Source organism: Somniosus microcephalus, chromosome 15 (genome assembly GCF_052327205.1).
Source record: "Somniosus microcephalus isolate GS21.2 chromosome 15, FLI_Smic_1.0, whole genome shotgun sequence".
NCBI classification, from domain to species: Eukaryota; Metazoa; Chordata; class Chondrichthyes; order Squaliformes; family Somniosidae; genus Somniosus; species Somniosus microcephalus.
Window position 1 is genome coordinate 27,126,432 of NC_141001.1, and position 26,649 is coordinate 27,153,080.

A 26,649-nucleotide genomic window follows, 5' to 3' on the forward strand; every position below is an offset into this window, starting at 1 on the left:
TGTGTCAAAAAGTTTTTCCTCATGTTGCTTTTGGTTCTTCTGCCAAATCTGTGCCCTCTGGTTCTCGACCCTTCTGCTAATGGGAATTGGACACAATACTCCAGTTGAGGCTGAACCAGTGTTTTATTAAGGTTCATCATAGCTTCCTTGCTTTTGTACTCTATGCCTCTATTTATGAAGCCCAGGATCCTGTATGCTTTTTTTAACCGCTTTCTCAACCTGCCCTGCCACCTTCAACGATTTGTGCACATATACCCCCCAGGTCTCTCTGTTCATGCACCCCCTTTAGAATTGTATCCTTCAGTTTATATTGCCCCTGCTCATTCTTCCTACCAAAATGTATGCCGTCACACTTTTCTGCGTTAAATGTCATCTGCTACGTGTCCGCCCATTCCACCAGCCTATGTCTTCTTTAAGTCCATCACTATCCTCCTCACTGTTCACTATACTTCCAAGTTTTGTGTCATCAGCAAATTTTGATATTGTGCCCTGTACACCCAAGTCTAAGTCATTAATATATATCAAGAAAAGCAGTGGTCCTAGTACCGACCCCTGGGGAACCCCATTGTGTACCTTCCTCCGGTCCGATAAACAACCGTTCACCACTACTCTCTGTTTGCTGTCACTTAGCCAATTTTGTATCCATGCTGCCAGTGTCCCTTTTATTCCATGGGCTTCAACTTTGCTGACAAGCCTATTATGTGGCACTTCATCAAACGCCTTTTGGAAATCCATGTACACCACATCAACCCTCTCCGTTACCTCATCAAAAAACTCACTCAATCAAGTTAGTTAAACACGATTTGCCTTTAACAAATCTGTGCTGGCTTTCCTTAATAAATCCACACTTGTCCAAGTGACTGTTAATTTTGTCCCGGATTATAGTTTCTAAAAGCTTCCCCACTAACGAGGTTAAATTGACCGGCCTGCAGTTGCAGTTGTAATTGTAGTTGTAGAATTAATGTTTCAGATCGATGACCTTTCATCAGGTTATGGTAAAAAGCCATGCTGTTCTTGCATAGTTTCCAGCAGCCAGTTACAAAACAAGGCTGATATCAGGCTGGGAACAGATCACTGCTCAGGTCAGGAAATAGGCTGAGTTCTGATATGTGCGAGGCAGAAGGGAAATGAAAAATAATTACTAAAGGTGTTTCCAAATTTCACAATGAAAGGTGAAGGGTGGAAATTTATGTACAGATGCTTGGTGTGATTCAGCATGGTTTAGACTGGGGGATGGGCAGGGTTAAGAAAGTTACAACTCAAATGGGCTAACCCTATCTTTCAGTTTTTTAGTCCACAGCATCAGTTTGGCCAGAGTTAACAGCATCTGCTTGTCCGTTCTTAATTAAAAAGGTCTTCCTCACCCACGCCATCACCACTCTCCAAAAACAATCTGTTGTATCAATAAAAATGTTTGATAAATTCTCAAAAATAATGGAAAAAAATAAAAAATTAAGCTCTCACCTAAAAAAGGAGACAACATGATCACAATCCCTCCGCCAAACTGGGTCATGCACAAATCTTACGGTTACATGAAAATGACCAATAGAACCCCTCTCACCCAGGGAACGGACCTACCTTTTCACACACTGTGGGATCACCATTCGTTCACACTTTAAGTACTCTTCAAGTTCATGCAACTGATTCACGTACAGGATTTTCTGGCCAAACTTCATGCTGGAATGGGGGGGGGGGGGGGGCGGTGGAGAAAAATGAAATGGAAACAGAAGACACGCAAGTGAGACCGCTGCATTGTTTGCCAAATCTCTCCACACACAGGTTACATATTCTTTTATCAATTTCACTCACCAAGTCCCAAGTGACTTCCTATTTTTATCGTCAAATACAAGATGAGGGAGGAATCAGGGTTAGGAGTGACTGCCTCAATGGCTCAGTGGGTAAATGCTGCACATAATGTGGCTCCTAGATATGCAGTCCAGGAAATTCAATCGTTGTCCGGGAGAGAGGGGCGGGGATGGGAAGAGAGGGGGCGGGGGGGGAAAAGAGAGAGAGAGAGAGAGAGAGAGAGAGAGAGAGAGAGAGAGAGAGAGAGAGAGAGAGAGAGAGAGAGAGGCGGGGGGAGAGAGAGAGAGAGAGAGAGGCGGGGGGAGGGGGGGGAGAGAGGAGAGAGAGAAAGTGTGCGCGCACGTGCGAAGGCGAGCGAGTGCGTCTGTGACCGAGCGCATGAGCGAATGAGTGAGCAAGTGTGAGAATAACCGTTTGTGCAGGAGAGCCTGGTCAGTGTGCGAGAGCTTAGAGCTAGCATGAGACATAGTGTGTGTGAGAGAACGACAGAGCACATGCGTGTGTCGCACATCTGTCTGCCTGTGTGGAGACAGGCTATTCACCATGAAATGGATAAGGATAATTACAGTCAAGTTCAAATCCTGATGTTTACATTCCTCAACTTTCCAGCAGTCATCAGCGGACAGCGATCAAAATTAGGAACATGACTGATCTTTCTAACTGTAGTGTCCCCACTGCTGGCCTGACTGAAATCAGGTATGTCAATATAGGCTAGCTTTAGAGAAACTATCAGGAAAACAAGATATTAACAGCAAATTTCACAATGTAAGTAATTAATTGGTATTTTGTTTTTTATTCAGAATAAACTGATCACCAGGCAGGTACTGACCTGATTATGGGTTTGAAGACAACGAGGAGTGTCTTGATGAACCTGGTAGGGTGGACAATGTACAGAGCCTTTATGTTCTTCTTGTACCTGTGTGGGGGGAAACAGACCAGGTTTCGAAGCACATTTCACCAACTGCTCTTCAGACCTTCCCCTTTGTTCTTTCCTCCCCTTCACCCCCCACCCCCTTGCCCTGTCCCTGCACTTGCTTAAAATCTGCTATATTTCCAGTTCTCATGAAAGGTCAGCGACCTGAAACATTAACCGTTTCTCCACAAATCTGTTTTTATTTCAGATTTCCAGCATCCGCAGTATTTTGCTTTTGCTCTTTTCAGGGTACTGATTTTACAGAGAAACATTCATCGCTTTAACAGTTCATCCCTCGAGACCAAAGGTCAATATCGGCAATCGTGCAGGTTGCTCCATCACTGAGGAGTGATGGTTTAAAGATTCAAACGGAGTCCTAAGTGCTAATGACAGGTCTAGAGTTTTCCTGATTGTTAATGATGGGAAAGAGACATAGCTCTCCGAGGGAAACTGTGTTAAATACTGATCACGAGAGAAACCATTGCCGAGAATTTTTTTGGAACATGTCGGGCAACCTCAGTTTACACTTGGATACCCTTGTATTTACTGAGCCAAACTAAAATCTGTTTAATCTCCACCACATGTTCATGTATTCAACAATCAAAGTGTGTCAAACCGCAACCCACAGTCCAAATCCAGTCCACCAGCTCCTTTCATTCGGCCTGTGAAGCCCCAGCAGCTCTTTTCACTTTGCACACTTTTGCACATAGCTGATTAAGACTTCACCTCAGCTTCAGCTCTTTAAAACTTCCTGGGTCTGAAGGACTCCTTGATTGGTGACTTTAGACCAACTAGGAAGCAGCCTTTATTGCACTGATCAGGAATCAGCCTATGCTAGTCCTCCAGGGCTGAAATTTCCAAGGTTTCAAACATGGCCGGGTGGGGGAAGGGTGAATAGCAGTTTGCAAGTATTGTGGGAGGTCTTCCCATTATTGGAGATGGGGTGGGGGAGGGACGTCCCAGTCCAGGTAGATGGGGGTCACATTTTGGAGTAATAATACGCAGCCCACTCACTGGTTTGAACACACATCCCTGTTACAAGGCATCAGAATACACACGGCAGTGGCTCCAAATGGCCAAGACCTGGCATAAAAACACCACCCAGCCATTTTTCGTGGTTCCTGACATATATTCCACAGGCACACTCTGGTGCCTTGCTAAAGTGGCTGATAATTCACGTGTGACCCTTGACAGTGAGTGTCAGACTGCTCCTTGACCCCGAGACACATCTCAACTGAGCTCAATCCCCACACACATTTTTTGAGGGGGTTTCTTTGATAGCTCGGAACAGGAATCCTGACTAAATTTTCCCTCACTTTCCGAGACCAAGTTTAGTATAGCATTCTAGGGAGAATAGCCAAAGCAGCGCAGACTAGGAATTAAACCTTGGACTTTCTGATCTGTTTACCTCAGTCACACAGTCTTTAACACTGCTGAGCCATCAGCGGAGCATACCAAGTCTATTTAAGACTCTGAATATAATATTGTTCAGTGCTATACAGTAGTTCTAGGGAAGGGCAAAGGCAGAACTACTATAAAGTTTGAGATTGGCTCAGTGGTATCACTCTTGACTGAGTCAAAAGGGCATGGGTTCAAACCCCGTCCCAGCACTTAATCTAGGCTGACACTTGAGTACAGTACTGAGTCAGTGCAGCACTGTCGGAGGTGCTGCCCTTCAAGATGAGATATTAAAATAAGGCACTGCCTTGCCTGTTCAGGTGGATGTAAAAGAGTCCATGGTACTTGACGGAAGAGGAGCGGGGATTTCAGCACAATTGGCTGCCATGGTTACCCAGATGAAAGTAACTCAATTAATTGCTAACCGCCTGCTCTCATAGTGAGGACATAAAAGGTGCAAAGCTGTCAGCAAACTGCTTCAGCTTTGGTCTCACACTGTTACTGGATTTGGTACTTCAGCCTACACACTATATTGTATGAAGTAACTGGAGCATACAGGGAACATCAGGACATGGTGCTTTGATTACTGTTTTTTTAGGCACCATCTCCAATCCTACATTCTTGAATTTGGCTTGAATCATTTCCCCCCCGCCCCCCTCCTCTACCCAGCATGAGAAATACATTCTCATAAGCACAATTTTGTTTTCCCAAATTAAATAGATAGGCCACTGGAAGAATCAATTTGCTAGACACATGTCCAATCAGATCTAAGTATTCCTGGGCACTCAACATACATGTATTTCTGTTACATTAAAGTACAATGCAGCAGCAAATCACAGAACAGAATAGGATAACCAAGCTTGTTTGATTGAAATGTATAAAAGCCTATGTAAGGCACAGCCACACTTACTTCCTGTCAAACTCCCTGTAGGCTTCTCGTAACCAAGTGAATGAAGGTTTATTCTGACTGGTGAGTCCGTAGTGAAAGTACACAACTGAGTAGTCGCTCTCTACGTACTTGTCCAGTGTGCTCTTCAGGTATCTAGTGACGGGGAAGGAGAAACAATCTCAGAACTGCTCAAAGCCTAGAACTGTAAGCACAAATCGCGTTGATTAATTAACATGCATTAGCTACGCAATTCAACTGAAGATTCAGACGGAAACAAAATCCAATGGGCTGATCACCTCTATTCCCTTGATTGACATACAGCCCAGACTGGTGGGTGTAAGTCTCATCTACTGACTAGATGTGGGGTCCTACATGAAATGATTTTGGATAGTTTCAATATAGCACCTAGTGGCATGGGCCCATAGCACTAAAACTTTCCTTTAATTGGCACCAAATTGTTAACCTGAGAGGCCACCGGATGGCTGGTGTGGAAAGTGGCAAGATGCCCCCTTCTATACTCTTCTAAAGTTAGCTCTGAGGCACATTGTTAGGTCAGAGAGTATTTAACTGCTATACCTGGGGAGTACTTTATGGTCAACAGTAGACACCCAAAATGGGTAGTCTTCTATTCCCCCAGTATTACCAACACTTTGATAAGAAAGTAGTAAGGCAAGAGGAAAGAAAATTCAAGAGCAGATGACAGACATCTGAATTTAGATCAAACAGGAACCTGCGGCTGGCACTGAACTAATGGAGATTAAAGATGACTGTGAGGATGATGCAGCAGTGTCACAGGATCAAGCAGTCAGTGCCACACTTGGATTAACCCTTACAGTAGGTCAAACAATGCCCATGGAAAGTGTTGGCAGAAGCTAACCTGTGAATGGAAGATGGGAGTACAGAAGCTCACCCGTGCCCCTGGACTGTAACCTTCGGGGCTGCTGACTCCTCCCACTGTCAGCAACCCCCTGCCAGCATTTGAATCACTCCAGGGAGAATTCTCAAAGGAAATCCAACTCCCCATCTCAAAATAATCAGACAACCAGAAAGGAATCAGGGGTCCAGTTATAAGGAAACTAGCTGCCCACTCAGGTTCGGCTCAAGGTATCAAACTCCGTTGATGATTCTCCCAAGCAGTGGGTTGCAGGGCGGCACAAACAGATCAAATCCACCAGTTACCCACAAGTTTCATTTTATGATGGGGTCAATTTTGTAACGTTGCTGACTCTTCTGCCCCACAGACTTTCTCCTCTCGTTGACACATGATGGGGTAGTACCATGTACACTAGCCGCCCTCACGTAAGCAGCCACTCTCCACGGGCAGATGCAAGGCTGGTGAGGAGTTTGGCCACGGGAGCATCACAGGCCCAAACTATTCAGTGTCCATATACACGCGCACACTTAAGTGGACAGCAGTGAGCAGCAGGAACCCTGTCGAGGTGTTCCCCCCTCCCAGGGGCACTGAGGCCAATGACTGTCCCACCAGCTACATTTGTTAACTTAACGATTTAATCTTGTTAGTTTAATTTTAAATTATTGGGTGGCTGTAGGAGAGGTCTCTTTTGAAGCTTCTTCAACAATGAATTTCATTAGAGTTTAATCTGACCTCTGAAAAATTCTACTTGCCTTTCCATTAGTTCTCCACCTTAATCCCCTTCCAAACTCTCGCGAAACGACTGGTCGATGACCTGCCCCAAGCCATGCACTAATTCAACTTTACAACCAGGTGTTGGAACATAGAGAGCACACTGAGTTGTTGTGCCTTGATGAAGAATGCTCTATTTCTGCTGGGTGCTGTCTCCCGACACCTCGGACCTTAAGTGCGGGGGCACAGTGTGAACAGAGCCACCCTCGGGTGAGGGATTGTCCACATACGGTAGATTCACTCATTATTCAGCCAAGAAAAGTCTCCATATTCTAACAGGCATATCATATCATTTGTACGTTGTGATTGGGGAGGATATTTATAGGTGTACTGTAACAAGCTGCCCCTTGCACTGTCCCCACCCTCAGATCCCAATTGGGATGCTTGGCCGCACAACTGCACCCACACTCATTTACTTGGGGGGGGGGGGGGGGGGGGGAAAAAGAGAATGAGTCACAATGCATTCCAAAGGATGACTCAATCTGCCCCTTATGAAGTGGAGTTTTACAAGACTAAGTAACACTGCACATCTTGTGGTGAACTCACTGAAGCAGTTTTGTGTGGTCCAACTGGTGGCTGGGAGGCATCCGGCAGGCACTGAACACGATCACCTTCCTGCCAAAGTTATCATCCCCTGTAGAAACAGATGTGATGGGTCAGTTCGTTTAACACAAGCCAGGGCTGTCCCCAGTAAACCAATCAGAGCTGAGGCACTGTGCCCTCCCACAGGAAACAGGACCGTTAAAAATCACATAAAAGCAGAAAATGCTAGAAATATGCAGCTCTATAAATCGGTAGTTTTCCTTTTTATCTCACATTTAAATGTCATCACAAGGGTTTCTTATTGCCTTGGTTAATCTACGAAAGGTCTCAAAAGCAAAGACGTGCTTATTTGGGCACAACCGACTCTCACCTCCATGTCACAGTATCCTGACTCCAACCATGTGCTGCGACCCCTCCCAACAGATATCCCATCGCCTCTCCAGTACTGCAACACCTCCTGATGCTGCTACTACACCTTAAGAGGCATTAACAGAGCTCACTGCAGCCAACAGCCCTGGCTTGCTTGAAGGAAACACTGCACAGGAACAATTTAAAATTATTTGGAGGTGGGGGAAAAAAAACTCTCCGTCAGCAAATATGTGGAACTCGCTACCACTAGTAGGTGAGGCAAATAGCTCAGATGCATTTAAGGGAAATCTGCATAAGTAAATGAGGGAGAAAAGAATAGAAGGATATGTTGATAGGGTTAGATAAAATAGGGGAGAAGGCTCATGTGGAGCATTAACACCAGCATGGACCAGCTGGGCCACATGGTCTGTTTCTGTGCTGTACATTCCATGTAATTCTTCGTAAATAGTTGAAAATACTTTCTCCCCCCCACACACACATCAATCTGAAGAGGAGGCTCCAGCCCAAAACAAATTCAGGATGCGGCGAGGCTGACACGACAAACAATTCAGCAATTTACTGATCAGTTCAGCAACACTTCCTCAATGAAAGAAGCAATGTTCCCAGAACTTTGAAAAATATGAAGCGCTTTGTACCTTGTGGCTCTTGTGGTGCAAAAACAGCCTGGGAAGAGCCGCCTTCTTGCACCATCGATCAGGCCCAACGCACTGAACCACGCATTGAACAAGGCTCAGCCTGCACTTCATCACATGGTGAAAAGTGGGTGTGCTCCTATGGGAGACAATATGCACACAATATCAGGCAAACAGAAACTCTGCCAGTGTAGATTTCTCAACAACTTGGTAGAGTGAGCCTTTGGCTTAGTGGCAGTATTTCTGCCTCCGAGTCAGAAGGGTTCAAATCCTGCTCCAGACAGTCCCGGCGAGGGGAACCCACTCCAGCTCTGAAATTCTGGGGCGACATCCAGCGAGATACTCGCGTTCGGTGGATTTGGGTGGGCCCCACTCCCTTGATCGTGTGGGTTGAGAGAGCCAATAAAGCCCTCCGCCATATAGGACTAACCACCGATATAAAGATGGTTACCGCCATGGAAGTAGCATTCACGTCGCAGCCTGTCACGACTGTTATTCAGGCTCCAAATCCTTCCACTACTTCACACTCTTCTCCAAGGGGAAGAACGTGAAGCTATGGAAACAACTAAAGCTTGGTTAGGAGACTCTTTTCAGAGAGAAGACACCAAAGAGGCAAGAGAGATCATTTTAAGAATGTCTTTTCCACAATCCATGTTGCAATGGGTAAAAACCACTGGAGGAGGCACTCGCAGAAAAGAGTATTGCTTCATTTTAATACTACAGACGCAACAGGCACAAGGAGTTACTTCAAAAATGCTTCTGTTGGAGTATTCCTCCTCCTAGTCCCCCTCCTAGTCCGGAGATAAGGATGTACACATGTATTTCTATTCCAGGCATCAACAAGTTGACGGTATTTACAGTTCAGAACTATTTTATAGCACCCACCTGCTACCTCCACAATTTGGCGTCTTGCAATGTCGTAGTACGGGTCATCCCACTTCAAATTAGCGGGAGGATCAACAATTTCAGGTGAGCACTCATTATCTAGTTAAAATGGAGAGAATATTTAGGGTTCATACATGCTAATCGCTTTTTGTCTGCTTAATTTTCCACTCCACTTAAATGTATATTTTCTTACGATGGATTGGAGGATGTGCTATGTTCTATATCGAGCAAAGTGTAGGTAGGTGCCAGATGAGTAAACACAGGGCGAGTTCATCCAGAAGCTGAAAACATCTGTATTGGGCGTTCCTGGAGGTCCTTGGGTTGTTTCTTTTAAATGTCCTTTTCTTTGAAATGTGAATTTGCCAGACTGGAAATGTGTGCTAACTGCACGGTTTTAGAATATGAAAATGATATATAACTGCACATAATGCCTACCCTTCCCATGTCATACCTTGGCGTTACACACATGCATATGAAAATTTCATATTCCTAAATCAGGACTCTACCTGTGAGCAGCGAGGAAAATTACCAATTATAAAATGGAGAAACTGAAGCAAACTCATTTTTTTTTTAAATTCTTTAAGCAATTTTACGCAGGAACTGAAATTTCTATTTTAAAAATACGGTATATAAATACAAGTTGTTATTGTTTTTATTCAGAGGCCTCAGCCCCTCAAACACCTGGAGTTGAAATTCATGTTCTTCACAGCGCCATCAGGCGGTCAGCTGAGAAAGGACAATACTTGCCCCTATTCCTGAGCAAGTGCAGTGCGGACAATCTCCCAGCATCAATCAGTATGATTCTCAAGTTCAAAAACTCGTGTCTTTCCTCAGCCTATGACAGTACTGTAATTATTGGTTTTGCCCAAATGACTTCAAAATAAACTGGAATATGAACTTTATAACTTGAGGTATAGTTTGATAGGGGTACTATTTTCAATTGCTTATTTTTATTTCAAAAAAAGGTAGGAGACACAGAGATAGATACACACAGAAGGATGATCACAACACCTGCCTTTTTATGTTGAGAATTTGGAAACAACCATTGTTCAAAGATTTATGAATCACAGATACATAAAACAATCTTTGTGAAAATGTGTAAAGGAGGGCTACAGAAAAAGAGCAGGGGAGTGGAGTGGGCTCTTTCAATGAGCTGGCAGACTCGATGGGCCAAATGGCCTCCTTCTGTGCTGTATGATTCTACAAATGGTTGTTTACAAATTCCCTTATAAACCGAAAAAAAGGCAGATGCAATAATCTGCTGTGGGTTTGCAAAACACTATTTATTTTCAAGGAATGAAAAACATTTGCTGTAATCACTCTATAGGACTCTTACAAACTTGCTACCAAATTCTTCCATTGCCGATGTGCACTCCTCCCTCATTTACACATCATTGCAAGACCCCACTCCTTGCAACAGCTTAACCTCAGACTCATGAGCAATATCATAGGAGATCTGCTAGTATCTTAAATACAAGCAGAAAACAAAGAGTCAAACCTCAGTACTGTAATTCAAATCTGTGCCCGGTAGAAGATTGTTTTCCTCCTGAAGACTGATCACATCGAGGTTTGAAAGTTCATCAGAAATGAGAGGTTAGTAACACAGGTTCGTTTTTAGTTCCCGAGTGTGGAAGACATCTCAAGTTTTAGAAAGTTACGAAAGGCTAGCTGTAATTAGTCACATCACTCACTGCAGTCTCCTGGAGCTTGCTCGATTGCCTTCATGGGTCAGAGGGGAATTTCCCAGAGCCTTTTCCTAAACTAAAGTTTTATTTCCCCATCTTTTCTTTTCGCCTCTCCCAGGAGACTGCATACCTTGGGAGTGTGTGACCGACGTTGCATGTAGGCTGCACTGTGTCTGGATGAGACACGGTAGATGTTCCATTTGGTCTTTTCCTGTCCTTGTTCATATAGAGTGCAAATATCAGGGCAGCAAGTAACTCAATCTTTTTTTTATTCCTCCAGATGACAACTCTTCTGGCCTCCGGGTGCTTGCAGCCTTCAATAATGTGCCGTGGTAACTACTCTTCATGTCTTGAGCCCAGATAGTAGAGGTTGGCAGGCTATTTGGCCATGGAGTGCAGCTGAACCCAATCCTGCTCTCATCTGGCATACATGTATGGGTACTCTCCAGGAGGCAAGGATGAGGAACCCTGGATACTTTTCTCCCATCTTTGCTCCAGCATTCTCAGACCAATTGGATTACTGCAACTTACTGCCTGGCTGAGATCAATTAACTTGACCCTGGGACTTGTTTTTGACCTGCATGCCTCAGTGCTATCCTGCACTGTGCCCTTAACCCATTAAGGAGTCAAGAGGAGCTCCAGTTTTACTGTTATTTTAATTAAACCACAGTTTGAGTCCCACGCAATCGTGCGACTTACCTTGCCCAGGAAGGCTGAAATAGATGGTCTTGTGTGCCTTCATGGTCGCAATCAAATTCACTTCTGGGTTGCTTCCTCAAAACAACTGATCTTCAGAGGCCTTAATATTGTTTTATTTACAAACCTAAAATTTTAATTCTGTTATTGGGCTCTCACAAGCCACTCTTAAATTAGTTTAAATGACTTTTCTTACCTCGTTCCCTCTTATTTGGGAAGATAAGTTTGCACAATAAGCTGCAAAATACACAGTCAAGTGGCATTCTATTGCTGGTGGGTGGTAGCTTAGGGACTTGTCACTATGGGATTGGTCACCCAGACTGACTGACAGTCTGAGGAGCCAATCGGGGATGGATACATGCTGGTGATGTCACAAAAGGCAAAATCTGCCTCTCTGCTCCTCTAGCCCAAATGCTAGTGGGGTACCGCCGGGATCGGTGCTAGGGCCCAAGCTATTCACAATATATATTCATGATCTAGGCGAGGGAACTAGATGTAATACCTCCACGTTTGCAGACGACACAAAGCTGGGTGGGCGTGTGTGCTGTGAGGAGGATGCAGAGAAACGCCAGTATGATTTGGACAGGTTGGGCGATTGGGCAGATGCAGTATAATGTGGATAAATGCGAGGTTATCCACTTTGGTGGCAAAAACAGGAAGGCAGATTATCTGAATGGCAATAGATTGGGAGAAGGGGAAGTGCAACAAGACCTGGGTGTCCTTGTGCACCAGTCACTGAAGGTAAGCATGCAGGTGCAGCAGGCGGTTAAGAAGGCAAATGGCATGTTGGCCTTCGTAGCGAGAGGATTCGAGTACAGGAGCAAGGATGCCTTGCTGCAGTTGTACAGGGCCTTGGTGAGACCACACCTTGAGTATTGTGTGCAGTTTTGGTCGCCTTATCTGAGGAAGGATGTTCTTGCCATGGAGGGAGTGCAGCAAAGATTCACCAGACTGATACCTGGGATGGCAGGAATGACATATGAAGAGAGATTGGGTCAATTAGGCTTATATTCGCTGGAGTTTAGAAGAATGAGAGGGGATCTCACTGAAACTTATAAAATTCTAACAGGACTACAGACTAGATGCAGGAAGGATGTTCCCAATGGCGGGGGAGTCCAGAACCAGGGGTCACCGTCTAAGGATAAGGGGTAAGCCATTTAGGACAGAGATGAGGAGGAATTTCTTCACCCAGAGAGTGGTGAACCTGTGGCATTCTCTACCACAGAAGGCAGTTGAGGCCAACTTATTAAATATATTCATAGAAACACAGAAGATAGGAGCAGGAGTAGGCCATTCGGCCCCTCGAGCCTGCTCCACCATTCAATGAGATCATGGCTGATCATCCAAATTCAGTACCCTGTCCCTGCCTTCTCCGCATATCCCTTGATCCCTTTAGCCGTAAGAAATATATCCAACTCCTTCTTGAATATATTTAATGAACTGGCCTCCACCGCCCTCTGTGGCAGAGAATTCCACAGGTTCACCACTCTGGGTGAAGAAATTCCTCCTCATCTCAGTCCTAAATGGTTTACCCCTTATCCTTAGACTATGGCCCCTAGTTCTGGACTCCCCGGCCATTGGGAACATCCTTCCTGCATCTAGTCTGTCCAGGCCTGACAGAATTTTATAGGTTTCGATGAGATCCCCTCTCAATCTTCTAAACTCCAGTGAGTACAAGCCCAATCGACACAATCTCTCCTCATACGTCATTCCTGCCATCCCAGGTATCAGCCTGGTGAATCTTCACTGCACTCCTTTCATGGCAAGAACATCCTTCCTCAGATAAGGCGACCAAAACTGCACACAATACTCAAGGTGCGGTCTCACCTAGGCCCTGTACAACTGCAGCAAGACATCCTTGTTCCTGTACTCGAACCCTCTTGCTACGAAGGCCAACATACCATTTGCCTTCTTAACCGCCTGCTGCACCTGCATGCTTACCTTCAGCGACTGGTGCACAAGAACACCCAGGTCTCTCTGCACTACGCAAGGAGTTAGATATATTTCTTGAGGCGAAAGGGATCAAGTGATATGGGGAGAAAGCAGGGACAGGGTACTGAATTTGGATGATCAGCCATGATTTTATTAAATGGTGGAACAGGCTCAAGGGGCCGAATGGCCTACTCCTGCTCCTATCTTCTATGTTTCTGTGCCAAGCGTACAGTAGGGAAGTGAGAAATGCATCAAAAAAGCTAGAATGGGAGATGAAATACAGCCTCTACAACAATAGAAAGCAAGGTAATTTGGGAGGACAGAATTAAAGGCTAAATTAAAATAAACATTTGGATTTTTCAATTTAGATAAATACCATTTGGTCAGCCCTGACCCCTAGGTTAAATGAGTGCAAATGCTGAATCAATCAAAAGGAATCCACATTAGGGAACATACCTACTGCAAGATCCTTAATAAGAGGTCTTGGGTGTGGATTTATTAAAAACTAGGGTTAAATGCCAGTTAAATTGCGTAGAAATCTTCGAAGAGACTTTGGAAATTGCAAATAATTGCTCCGAAACTCTAACAGTTGGACGTTTGATAATTGCTATGTCTGACTGTTGAAAATATTAATATACTGCACTTCATCGCTCCCTATTATATAACCTGTATACATTTCCTTTGATTTAATTTGATCCACTTTATGATCAACTGGTATGCCAACATTCATTAGCACCCATCAAACCATACCCAGCAGGAGTTGCACCTTCAGGATAGAATGTTGGGATGGGCAGGGGGAGGGCGGGCTGACTGGGAAGAGCAAAAATACTTTGCAGTGGAAGTTTCTTCTCTTCGCCCCTCCACAGTACTGTTGTTCTCCAAGCAGCAACTTAGCTTTTCTAATTTGCCCTGAACGCCCCCCCGCCCCCCCGCAGCTTTCTCAGGTTATTTTTCTGCCCAGTTTTATCTCTTCTGTTGAAGGTACTGACTCTTGCTCGAGTACAGTCCCACGGGTGGGGGTGCTGCATCTTGGCAGAGGTTGATGTTAGATTGTGGGTCTAGGAAGGCTGGGCATGGGGACGATGGCTTGGGAAATGAGGGGTCAGGGCAACAGGTTTGGGGATGTCTGCGGTGCGTGGACAAGCTGGGCTGTGACATAGGTGTGGGGAGGAATGGCCAGCTGGAGACTTCCCTCATGTCTTGAGGTCAGTTGTGAATGGCTCATGCAGACTCCAAGAGATGACAGCTCTGGCAATTCTATGGTAGTTAGAGCTCAGTATTTATGTAGAATAAGAGTTCAGTATTTAGAGATTCTGCACGGACTCTGCTCCTTAGCAGAAACCCCATCACAGTCGACACCCACCTGACTTTGTTAAGTCACCATCACTTTCTGCAGGCCAGGTCTTCTCATCCAGTGGAGAGAGCTTGAGTTGTCCAAGTGCATTGGAAGTATCATCTGACACCAGGTCATCTTGTAAATCCACCAACAGATCAGTTGTTGCCATAGCTGATATTTCACCTAAACAAATTTGTAAAGAATATTTACAAAAATGATGTTAAAAGTAGACCAGTTCTGGCAAAAGCAGAAGTTTTGTCCTGTGTCAAGTCGTTTCCATACTTTAGGTCAACCAGTTTTCTAATAACTAGAGTTAAGATGGAAACGGACTTCCCTTGCCTGGAGGTTAGAGACAAATTACAACGGACCCTGAATTCCCTTTCTTGATTACTAACAAGTGACCCTCTGCTGGAAAGTGCACGAGTGGGCACAGACTCAGCTGTGATGCCCCTCTCCATCCCCACAGTCTGCGAACATTTACTTTCCAGAATTGTACATAATGAGCACTTGAGGTACTGGCAACATCCATGCAATCACATCCCAGCAAGAGTTGTAACCTTCAGGCGACACGAAAGTGACCAAATCGGGCCTTGGACGAGGGAAGTACAGGAAACTCTCGATTTACCAGCACCTAAATAACCGGAAATCTGTTAACCGGCAAAATTCAGGAGTAGGTTCAGGTAAGTTTTACTTCATATTAGTGGCCGTTCCTGGATCTGTGGCCGTATAACCGGGGTTCCTGCACCTGTTGCCATGCAACAGGGACGCCTGGATCTGTGGTCGTGTACGGGGCTCTCATCACTTTTACTATACCTCTCTGTAATCCGGACTTTTTGATAAACCAGCACCATGCCGGTCCCGGATTTAAAAAAAGTTTCCTGTAGTAACATTAAATTCTGTAAATAATAAAAACCGTGAATTCCAGGTGGAACTGTGAACATTATTTGGGTTTTGGGCCGAGGACTGGACTCCAAGGTTAAAGTCGTCACATTTGTGCAGCTTCCAAAACAATAGGTTTATTATACAGGAAACTCTCATTTAAACGGCACCTAAATATCCAGAATTCTCTATTAACCAGCAAAATTCTCACTCCGAAAACACCACCTCAATAACCGTCAATGTTGCCGAGTCCAAGTCTCCCGCGGTGGCCGAGTTAGTCAGTGGAGGTAGTTCTCCAAACTGCCACTACTCGGCTTCTTGGCGCTGTCGGAAGTCGGAACACCTCAATACCCCTGTAACAGGAGTCGGACTCTCCCGCACTGCCGGTAGTCTCTTCTGATCCGCCATTTTACAGGGGTACTGTGTGTCTCCCACGCTGCTGGTAGTCATTGCATTGCATTAACCTCAACTGGCAGTACTGTACTTAATCAAGCATCTTCCACCATCCATTTAACACAACATTCTGTAGGTGTGTACCCAATTACTGTATACTGCACATTTCTTGATTTTTTTATTTTTCTGTTTAAAAAATAGCCTCGGTAGATAACCCTCTCCGTCATCCGGAAATTTTGATCAACCGGCAACACGTTGGTGCCGTATACCAAAGAGTTTCCTGTAGCAACTTTTTGTTTAAATGCATGCTGTAGTGCAACATTCCTTGAACTGAAATTTTGCATGCCCATCATTTCCACACAGGAATAAGAATGTATACATCAGAATCATGAGCATGTCTGTGAGGGAGGATCTATCTTGAACACAAACGGATGCGGAGAAACAGTGTGGCTGTAGGAAGCAGTAAAGTCAAACAGGGGTGGGCATCGGAGATGCAGACTGCTATGCACACTATTCAGAAATCTTCATGATCCACTGCACATAACTTTGCTTGCCCGAAAAAGTGCTGACTCCCTTACTGAGACGGCATCACAACCATGCACAGGTAACCATTGTTCATATGCAAAGTATGACAGCAAGTGGCAGAAGGCTATTCAACTGTAGACATCACAGGCATGGCAGTGTCCACATACCCACCCTTCCAGCAGGGTGCACTGGTTGGCGATTGGCAGTGGGGACCCCGATCAATTTTCCATTCCTGAACTCAGCACACAGTGGCTATCTGTAGCACCCTGGCTGCGATCAGCTAACAGACCTGGGACTTTGCTGCCGACAAGGCTCTGACACAGTGACTTCATCTCCGAAGCAGCTCCGGTTCAACATTCCCACAATTGTCATTCTGGGGACGTAGACAACATTTTTGTTAAACAGACAACCTGTCAGAAGAGTTACCAGGGATTCTTGTGCGTGCAAACTTTGTGCAGGCAGCAATGGGTTAAAGTTGATTGTTTGGGTCCAAGCTATATTTTATGCCTGTGCAAAGCCACAGGTTGCACATCAACTGCACCTTGCTTCAACGTGACAGGGCCTCAGTTCTGGATCTCACCGCAAACGCTTGGTTGCCAACCATATGTTTTCTGAGCGAGCCGCCAGCGATTCTGGCCCTTCCCCGCACTACTTGCAAGATGTTGAAACTTCACCAATTTCAGAATTGTTCAAATACTTCCAGAACCAGGAACACTATTTTTTGGGAACACAGGGAACAGTGGTAGAGAGTTATGTGAGTTACACCAGTGAATCACAGCTAGTGAAGCAGTAGAAAGGGGGAAATCACAGCCAATATGTATATACCAAGATACAGGAAATGACTGATGTTCCAACATACTGCATGTATTCTGATCTGATCCTTGGGCGTGTATGAGGTGGTGAGGAATACACGTTTAAGACAAAAATTCTAAAGTTAGAGTTTCAAGTTAACTGAAGTGTCCAACAGCTGATATCAAGGAACTTGCCCAAAGGAGAAAGTAAAGGTCAAGATATGAATATTAACTAGGAAACACAAAGCTGATAGGCTATAAGGTAGAGGTACTATTCAACTTTAAATATTACTTGCAGCTTGGCCTTTAAACAGTGAAAACTATAATCTTGCCCGAGTCAGAAGATTGTGGGTTCAAATCCCACTCCAGACTTGAGCACAAATCTAGGCTGAGACTCCAGTGTAGTGCTGTGGGAGTTCTGCACCGTCGGATGAAATGTTAAACCGAGGCCCCGTCTGCCCCCTCAGGCAGACATAAAAGAACCCACTAGTTTGAAAAAGAGCAGAGGAGTTCTTTCCCGGTGTCCTGCCCCATATTTATCGCTTGAAGTAAGATATTAAAAATTGGGTATAACAGGGCAAGACAAACCAGGATTCAATTGCAGCACCAGTGTACAAGGTGGAGATAATGGGTTAATTCATACTCTGAGTTGAACAATAGAGGTCTGTACATTGCATGAACCCAGCTGAGTTTTAAACATGATTAAGTGACTTCAAATGCTGAGAGATTAAACTGCAAAAACAACTCATGGAAAGATTTAGGAAGATGTGTGTGTTCGGTCAAGCGGGGAGACACATATGCACCTAAGAGTCTGTTTATTGTAATTCACAACAGGGTTCCATTCTTCAAAATATAGTAGAGTTAACTAAAGTGTATTTTGCTTTGCAGAAATGACCCGAAGCGAGACAGAAAGTCTGCGGTTTGCCCACTTTAACAAGGACTGATAGCTTAAGAAAACACTTAACAAACCAAACCATCGGACTACAGGCAAATGGATGGTTGTAAAGTAATTAAGATGAGGCCCACAGTCACAAGAGGTGACGGGACCAACTGATAACGAAATGTGGGAATTGGGGTCGGCAAGAAGATGAACTGTCACGGTTTTATAATTACAATTTAGCTATAACTCTGTATATGCGGATAAGCTTATCCCCGCCCCTAAGGCAGGGCCTTAATTTCTGTATAACTGTGTGGACTTCGAGAGGTTCGTTGGCGTTTGAGTCTTGTGTAGGGACACAAGAAATTTTCTCCCCAGGCCTGAATAAACCGTTTTGACTTCAATTATTGGGTCTGTCTTTCTTTCAACAAGCCAGTGACATCGACTTTGTATATCACTTGGTCCGCACTTTGGGGGCTTACATCGTCGCTCAATCAACATCACTACAACAGATTATCCGGTTATTGCTGTTTATGGGGCCTTGCTGTGTGCAAATTAGCTGCCACATTTCCTACAACAGTGGCTACACTTCAAAGATGCCACTGTTGTAGCTGTTCCAGTACAGCTACAACACTGGCATCTATCCGGCAATGTGGAAAACTGACCAGGTATGTCCTGTTCACAAAAAGCAAGAAAAATCCTACACAGCCAATTACTGCCCCATCAGTCTACACTCAATCATCAGCAAAATGATGGAAGGTGTCATCGACAGTGCTATCAAGCAGCACTTACTCACCAATAACCTGCTCACTGATGCCTAGTTTGGGTTCCACCAAGACCACTCAGCTCCCGACCTCATTACAGCCTTGGTCCAAACATGAACAAAGGAGCTGAATTCCAGAGGTGAAGTGAGAGTGACTGCCCTTGACATCAAGGCAGCATTTGACCGAGTGTGGCATCAAAGAGCTCAAGTAAAACTGAAGTCAATGGGAATCGGGGGGAAAATGCTCCACTGGCTGGAGTCATACCTAACACAAAGGAAGATGGTTGTGGTGGTTGAAGGTCAATCATCACAGCCCCAGGACATCGCAGCAGGAGTTCCTCAGGGCAGTGTCCTAGTCCCAGCCATCTTCAGCTGCTTCATCAATGACCTCCAACATAAGGTCAGAAATGGGAATGTTCGCTGATGACTGCAGTGTTCAGTGCCATTCACAACTCCTCAGATAATGAAGCAGTCCATGCCTGCATGCAAAAATTCCTGGGCGACGTTCAGGCTTGGACTGATAAGTGGCAGGTAACATTCGTGCCACAGAAGTGCCAGCCAATGACTATCTCCAACAAGCAAGAATCTAACCACCTCCCCTTGACATTCAACAGAAGTACCATCGCCGAATCCCCCATCAACAACATCCTGGGAGTCACTATTGACCAGAAACTTAACTGGACCAGCCACATAAATACTGTGGCAACAAGAGCAGGACAGAGGCTAGGTATTCTGCGGCGAGTGTCCCACCTCCTGACTCCCCAAAGCCTTTCCACCATCTGCAAGGCACAAGTCAGGAGTGTGATGGAATACTCTCCACTTGCCTGGATGAGTGCAGCTCCAACAACACTCAAGAAGCTCAACACCATCCAGGACAAAGCAGCCCACTTGATTGGCACCCCATCTATCACCTTAAACATTCACTCCCTCCACCACCAGCGTACCGTGGCTGCAGTGTGTACCATCCACAAGATGCACTGCAGTAACTTGCCAAGGCTTCTTTGGCAGCACCTCCCAAACCCGCGACCTCTTCCACCTAGAAGGACAAGGGCAGCAGGCGCATGGGAACACCACCCCCTCCAAGTTCCCCTCCAAGTCACACACCATCCTGACTTAGAAGTATATCGCAGAACCTTCGTCGTCGCTGGGTCAATCTTGTCTAGCATTATTTTGGAAAGGGTATATTTTGTATTCCTTGGAAAAAATTACCATGGTATATTTTTGGATCTGTTGCAGCCAGGAGGCTGGGATTATCCAGAGCACAAGCTGCTCCGTATCAGTCAACAATGCCACTACTGGGGGATGTCTGGAACAGACCTCCTTCTAATTTAGTACAGGTGTGAGTCAGAACTATAGCAGAATACACATTTGGCAAGATACAGTTTAACTGATCCATATGATAAAAAGGATATAGGGCACTAGAAAAAGTTCAAAAAAGATTTACAAGGATGATACCAGAGCTGAGAGGTTATACCTATCAGGAAAGACTGAGCAGGCTGGGGCTCTTTTCTCTAGGAAAGGGAAGGCTGAGGGGTGACCTGATAGAGGTCTTTAAGATTATGAAAGGGGAGACAGAGAAGAGGTTTCCACTTGTGGAGGGAGACCAAAATTAGGGGCCATAAATATAAGGTCGTCGCTAATAAATCCAATAGGAAATTCATGAGTAATTCTTTACCCAGAGAGTGGTTAGAATGCAGAACTCGCTCCCACAAGTAGTAGTTGCGGCGAATAGCAGATGTATTAAAGAGGAAGCTAGGTAAACACGCGATGGGGAAAGGAATAGGATATGTTGATAGGATTAGATGAAGGGGGTGGGAGGAGGCTCGTGTGGAGCATAATCACCAACATGGACCAGTTGGGCCGAATGGCCTGTTTCCATGCTGTACATTCTATGTAATACGATTTATGACATACATGCAATTAAACCCATTGGGGGTATGCAGCCATTAGCCAAAATATGGTATTTTGCAGATTGCAAGGTTTAACATTATTACTGTAATAAGACATTCTGGAATTAAACATTTGTCATTTAAGGTGATATCAACATTTCACTTAAGTATCTGCCTTTCTCAGTACTTATTTGTCTGGTTCCCCGCCACGGTAAAGGCCACCATTCCACATTTCTATATCTTTGGATACATAACGAAAGGGCTGTTTAAAACAAAATAAAGAGGTTACCGTAAAATTTCCCCCAAAATAGGAGATAAGCACAAGAATGCAGTGAATCAGAGGTTTTTTTTTTTATCACCCTGACAGGTGGTCACGTAGTCTGAAATTGTGTGGGCTCATCCAAATTCAGTTAAAATTGAGTTAAACTATGGTTAGGGCATGGCTGTTTTACACTATTTGTTGTCAAATAAGCTCACTTAAGACTTTAATGCATTAAAATGATGAAAGAGGAGAATAATTAGCACGGGGAAAAAAATTCCCCAGAATAAAGTTTTTGGCTTCAATGCTGAATCTCTGTACAGTTCAAAGTGCTGGAAAACACACCAAAAGAAGAGAAAAATCAAGATTTTACATCAACAGGTCACTTCACCATTCAACAATTTCTACAACGATCTCTGGGAAAATGTCACTTTTTCCAGTGATTTATAACAAGCGATGGTATCGCTGTAGCTCAAGTTAGGACAAGTTAAAGTCCCGCTGCATTCCAGTGTAATTACTGAGAATATGTCATACATGAGGACATTGGGCTTCGGTTTCCACAGGAAAAACAAACTGATCCCAAAACAACTGACAAAAAAGGCCTGAAATCTAATGTAATAAAAAAGGAGTTGAACTTATTCAATTTGCCTTGAAGCAGTGACCTTGGTCATTGGCCTTTATTCAGGGCTTTTTTTTTCTTTTCAGTTATACGTCAGCTTTTGAGGAGATCTCACTTTTTTTGATGCTAGTCATCAGCTTTTCCTAGATTTGGGTAGGTTTGCATGGTTGCCAACACCACAGCATGCCACAAACCACAGCAAAGCTCAGGTACGTTAGCTAAAAGAAATATGGAAAGTTGGGAGGGGGGGGAAACAGAGGCAATGAGGACACCAGACCACTGCATCCCCCCCACCAGCCAGCTGTAAACAGCATTTGTTGAGGGCTGGGAGCAGTCTGCCGAGCTCTTTGTGCACAGACAAGTTCCACCCTTGTCAAAAAATATTGAAATTATACAAGAGCCAATTCGCTGGAAACTAACACGGGTGAGAGATCAATATCAGATAGACTAACAATTTGTAAAAACAGGCTGCATTGTCCAGCCCATATAAAACAAGACTGATCATCAGATAGCAATATTACTTTGTTACATACATGCTTCTCATATATGGCTATGCAACCACAACAACTTGCAGGTATATAGAGCCTATAACGTAATAAACGTACCAAGGCGCTTCACATGATCATAATCAAACAACAATCGACACTGAGCCACATAAGGATATATTAGGAAAGGTGACCAAAAGCTTGGTCAAAGTAGGAGGGCGAGGCAGAGGGGTTTAGGGACGGAATTCAGAGCTTGGGGGCCGAGGCAGCTGAAGGTTCAACCGCCAATGGTGGAGCGATTAAAACCGGGGATGCGCAAGAGGCCAAAATTAGAGGGGCGCAGATTCCTCGGAGAGTTGCGGAGCTGGAGGAGGGGCTTTGAAAACAAGGATGAGAACTTTAAAATCAAGCTGTTGCCAGACCACGAGCCAATGTACGTCAGCGAGCACAGGGATGATGGGTGAACAGGACTTGGTGCGAGTTAGGATACGGGCAGCAGAGTTTTGGATGAGCTCAAGTTTACGAAGAGTGCAAGATAGTTGGCTAGCCAGGAGAGCATTGGAATAGTCGAGTCTAGAGGTAACAGCAGATGAGCTGAGGCAGGGGCAGAGACAGGCGATGTTAAGGAGGTGGAAGTAGGCAGCCTGGGGGATGGAGCCAATATGGGGTGGAAAGCTCAACTCAGGGTCAAATAGGACATTCCAAGCAGTCTGGTTCAGTTGCCGGGGAGAAGGATGGAGTCAGTGGCTAGGGAACGGAGATTGTGGTGGGGACTGAAAACAATGGCTTCGGTCTTCCCAATATTTAACTGGGGCAATTTTCTGCTCATGTCGAACAACCAGCAAGACAGTGCAGGGGTCAAGAGAGGTGGCGGTGAGGTTGAGCTCACATGTCAATGTCTCTTCAAACACCACAGTGGATGTGAAACTGCTCCTGTCAACAGCTTGACCTCAATATCACGCAAACAGTAAGTTTTGATATAATCTTATTCAAAGAGTACAAATCACTTGGTGGGAATGCACTGGGTGCACAGTATTTACCCATCATCGCACAGTTCTGCCCGTGTGAAGCGTGAGCGGGGAGGAGGGGGAGGGTGTGAGCGGGGAGGAGGGGGGGGGGGTGAGCAAACCCGCTGGACGCCATAATAACAGAAAAAGAACTTCTTGAAAAACTCAAGGACCTGCGACCAGGAAAAGCCTGCGGGACAGACGGCATACTAAACGAGATGATTAAATACACAGACAACAAAATGAAACTGGCTATCCTAAAACTCTTCAACTTGGTTCTGAGTGTCGGTTATTTCCCTGATATCTGGAACAAAGGACTCATAACGCCCATATACAAAAGTGGGGACAAAATCGACCCAAACAACTATCGAGACATCTGTGTAAACAGTAACCTGGGGAAGGTATTCTGTAGCATCATAAACAAAAGACTTATAAACTTCCTTGAGGAGCACAATGTCTTGAGTAAAAGCCAAATTGGATTCCTGCCAAACTATAGAACATCCGATCATATCTTCACCCTACAGACCCTAATTGACAAACACGTTCACCATAACAAAAGCAAAATCTACGCATGCTTTGTAGATTTCCAGAAGGCTTTCGACTCCATCTGGCATGACGGTTTATTCCTGAAACTTATCGAAAGCGGGGTAGGAGGGAAAACATATGATGTAATTAAATCAATGTATACAAACAACAAATGTGCAGTTAAAATTGGAGACAAACAAACAAAATACTTCCCACAGGGGCGGGGGGTGACGCAGGGCTCGCCAATCTCACCGACACTCTTTAATATTTACATAAATGGATTGGCAAAACTACTTGAACAATCTACAGCACCCGGCCTCACCCTATATGAATCCAAGGTTAAATTCCTCCTCTATGCAGACGACCTGGTTCTGCTGTCACCAACTAAAGAGGGTCTACAGCAGAACCTGGACCTGCTGGAGTCGTACTGCCAGACTTGGGCCCTGACAATAAATCCCCAAAAAACCAAAGTCCTTGTGTTCCAGCAAAGATCCAAACATCAGGGACCCAAAATAAATTTCACAGTAGGAACAACCAAAATTGAACAAACCACTAACTACACATACTTGGGCTTAAAAATCAGTTCTACGGGAAACTTCAAACTGGCTGTGAATGAACTGAAAGAGAAAGCAAGAAGGGCTTTCTATGCCATCAAAAAATCAATCCAAATAGAAATCCCAATTAGCATTTGGCTCAAAATTTTCAAATCAGTAATTGAACCAATTGCACTCTATGGCAGTGAGGTATGGGGACCGCTAACTCAACAAGAATTTGCAAAATGGGACAAACACCCAATTGAGATCCTACATGCAGAATTCTGTAAAAGTATCCTCCGGACTCAAAGGAAAACAGTAAACAATGCATGCAGGGCGGAACTAGGCCAATATCCATTAATAATCACTATCCAAAAAAGAGCCACCAAATTTTGGAATCACCTACAAATGAGCAATCCCCAATGCTATCACTACGACGCCCTGAAATGCCAAGAGCTGACCATAAAGAAGAATACCCTCAGTCAACTAGTCCTGGGACTCAGTGAAGTAACTACTAACAATACTAACAGTAACCAGCCCCAGGACAGTGACAGGGTAACACAAAGAATTCGACCCAACACAATCGTCGCTAAGCAAAAGGAAAAATATCTGACATATTGGGCAGAAACAACAAAAACCCAAAGCAAACTCAATTGCTACTTGGCCCTAAACAGACAATACGACATAGCTGATTACCTGACCATGGTAAAGGATAACAAACTGAGAAGAACCTTGACAAGGTACAGACTTAGCGAACATAGCCTAGCGATCGAAAAAGGCAGACACAGGCTGCCAAGAGAAGACAGGATATGCTCTCACTGCAGTCAGGGAGTAGTGGAGACAGAGATGCACTTCCTCACAGCCTGCGGAAAATATCAGGGCATCAGGGAGAATTTCTACCAAAAATTCTCACAAATATGCCCTGATTTCAGAAATCTGAATGACAACCAAAAACTCCCATTCCTACTGGGAGAGGAGAGAAGCTGTGTAACACTGGCGGCACACTATGTTACAGCTTGCCATGAACAGAGGGACAACCAGTAAACTAAGAAAAGAATATATATAAACAATTCAAATGTATATTTATACACTCAGGGATATACCTGTTTATACACTGTATGAATAGAACTGCGTTTATGTGCTAAACCATAAATGTATTTTGATGCTTTGGCAACATAAGATGTAACTTATCATGCCAATAAAGCGATTTGAATTGGGAATTGGGAATTGGGTGTGAGCGGGGAGGAGGGGGGGGTGTGAGCGGGGAGGAGGGGGGGTGAGCGGGGGGCGCGAGCGGGGAGGGGGAGGGGGGTAGTCACAATCCAGTCACTGAAGACACCGACGCGGGTCAGAGCCTCCCCCATCCTGCTCTCACTACCCCCATTCACCGGCCAGGGTCCCGGATCGGCCCCCATTCACCGGCCGGGGTCCCGGTTCGGCCCCCATTCACCGGCCGGGGTCGCGGATCGCCCCCCATTCACCGGCCGGGGTCCCGGATCGCCTCCCATTCACCGGCCGGGGTCCCGGATCGGCCCCCTGGATTGCGGGAGCTGCCGCCACTCTCCCACTCGGCTCGGATGCCCTCGGCCTCTTACCTCCTCCCGCTCTCGCTGTTTTGATAATTGCACCGCCAACCGGAACTGACCGAAAACATCTGCTAGTCACTTCCGGCCCCTGCCCCCGGAACCGGAACTCACTTCCGCCCCAACCCATCGGTCCCTCTGCCATTACTGTCCCGCATCTTCGACAAACACCATTTCCGGTCCGTCTGCCATTACTGTCCCGCATCGCCGACAAATCTCATTTTCGATCCCTCTGTCGTTACTGTCGGTCCCGAAAGCAGGGACCCGACTAGAGGATTCAATTGTTTATTAAACATTTTATATCAATAAATAAAACAATTCCTCTTTCTTATCACATAATTCATTACCAGGCCATTCTTTGCATATTTTGCACACTAGAATCTTTCCAAGGATGAGGGACTTCAGTTAGGTGCATGGTCTGGTAGAAGCTGCGATTGTTCTCCTTAGAGCAGAGAAGGCTAAGAGATTTGAGCAGGGACTGGAGTGCATCATCACCCCCGGAAACCAAATTTTAATTTAATTTCTTAAGTTTCATTTGATGTATTTTTGTTAAGTTACAGTTTTTTGTTTATTGATCGCACCAAAAGAGCACCCTGCATTCCCATGGAGCACACAGAGATATTGGGGCCTCGTTACAATAAATCAATAAAGATCACACTGGCTCCAAAGAGTCAGCTCCACCCTCCTCGCTAAAGAGATCTCCCTAAGTTCCCCTTGGAGACCTCCCTTTGTCTGTTGGTGTACTGTATGTGCTTTAAGTCAGAACTACTTTTTACAGCCCCTGTATACTGT

General features: G+C 45.0%; 1 protein-coding gene and 1 long non-coding RNA gene across 4 annotated transcripts in view; one reads left to right on the forward strand and one right to left on the reverse strand.

Annotated features, from left to right (window-relative positions):
• The window catches only part of arhgap1 (Rho GTPase activating protein 1), a 61,737-nt gene extending 35,765 nt beyond the window's left edge, over window positions 1-25,972 (reverse strand). The window contains exons 1-7 of one of the 3 annotated variants that reach the window (XM_086007578.1): window positions 25,870-25,972; window positions 14,757-14,912; window positions 9,081-9,179; window positions 7,198-7,285; window positions 5,028-5,159; window positions 2,636-2,722; window positions 1,579-1,677 (exon numbers count right to left, since the gene is read on the reverse strand). In XM_086007578.1, the coding sequence (XP_085863704.1) occupies window positions 1,579-1,677; window positions 2,636-2,722; window positions 5,028-5,159; window positions 7,198-7,285; window positions 9,081-9,179; window positions 14,757-14,898 (647 nt within the window). In that variant the 5' untranslated portion in view covers window positions 14,899-14,912; window positions 25,870-25,972. The other 2 variants (XM_086007581.1, XM_086007579.1) reach the window with 2 other exon arrangements.
• LOC147106598 (uncharacterized) lies at window positions 14,908-18,598 on the forward strand. The gene is made up of 2 exons (XR_015080958.1): window positions 14,908-16,605; window positions 18,206-18,598. It is a non-coding gene; the product is annotated as an uncharacterized LOC147106598 (long non-coding RNA).
• Window positions 25,973-26,649: the final 677 nt, after the last annotated feature.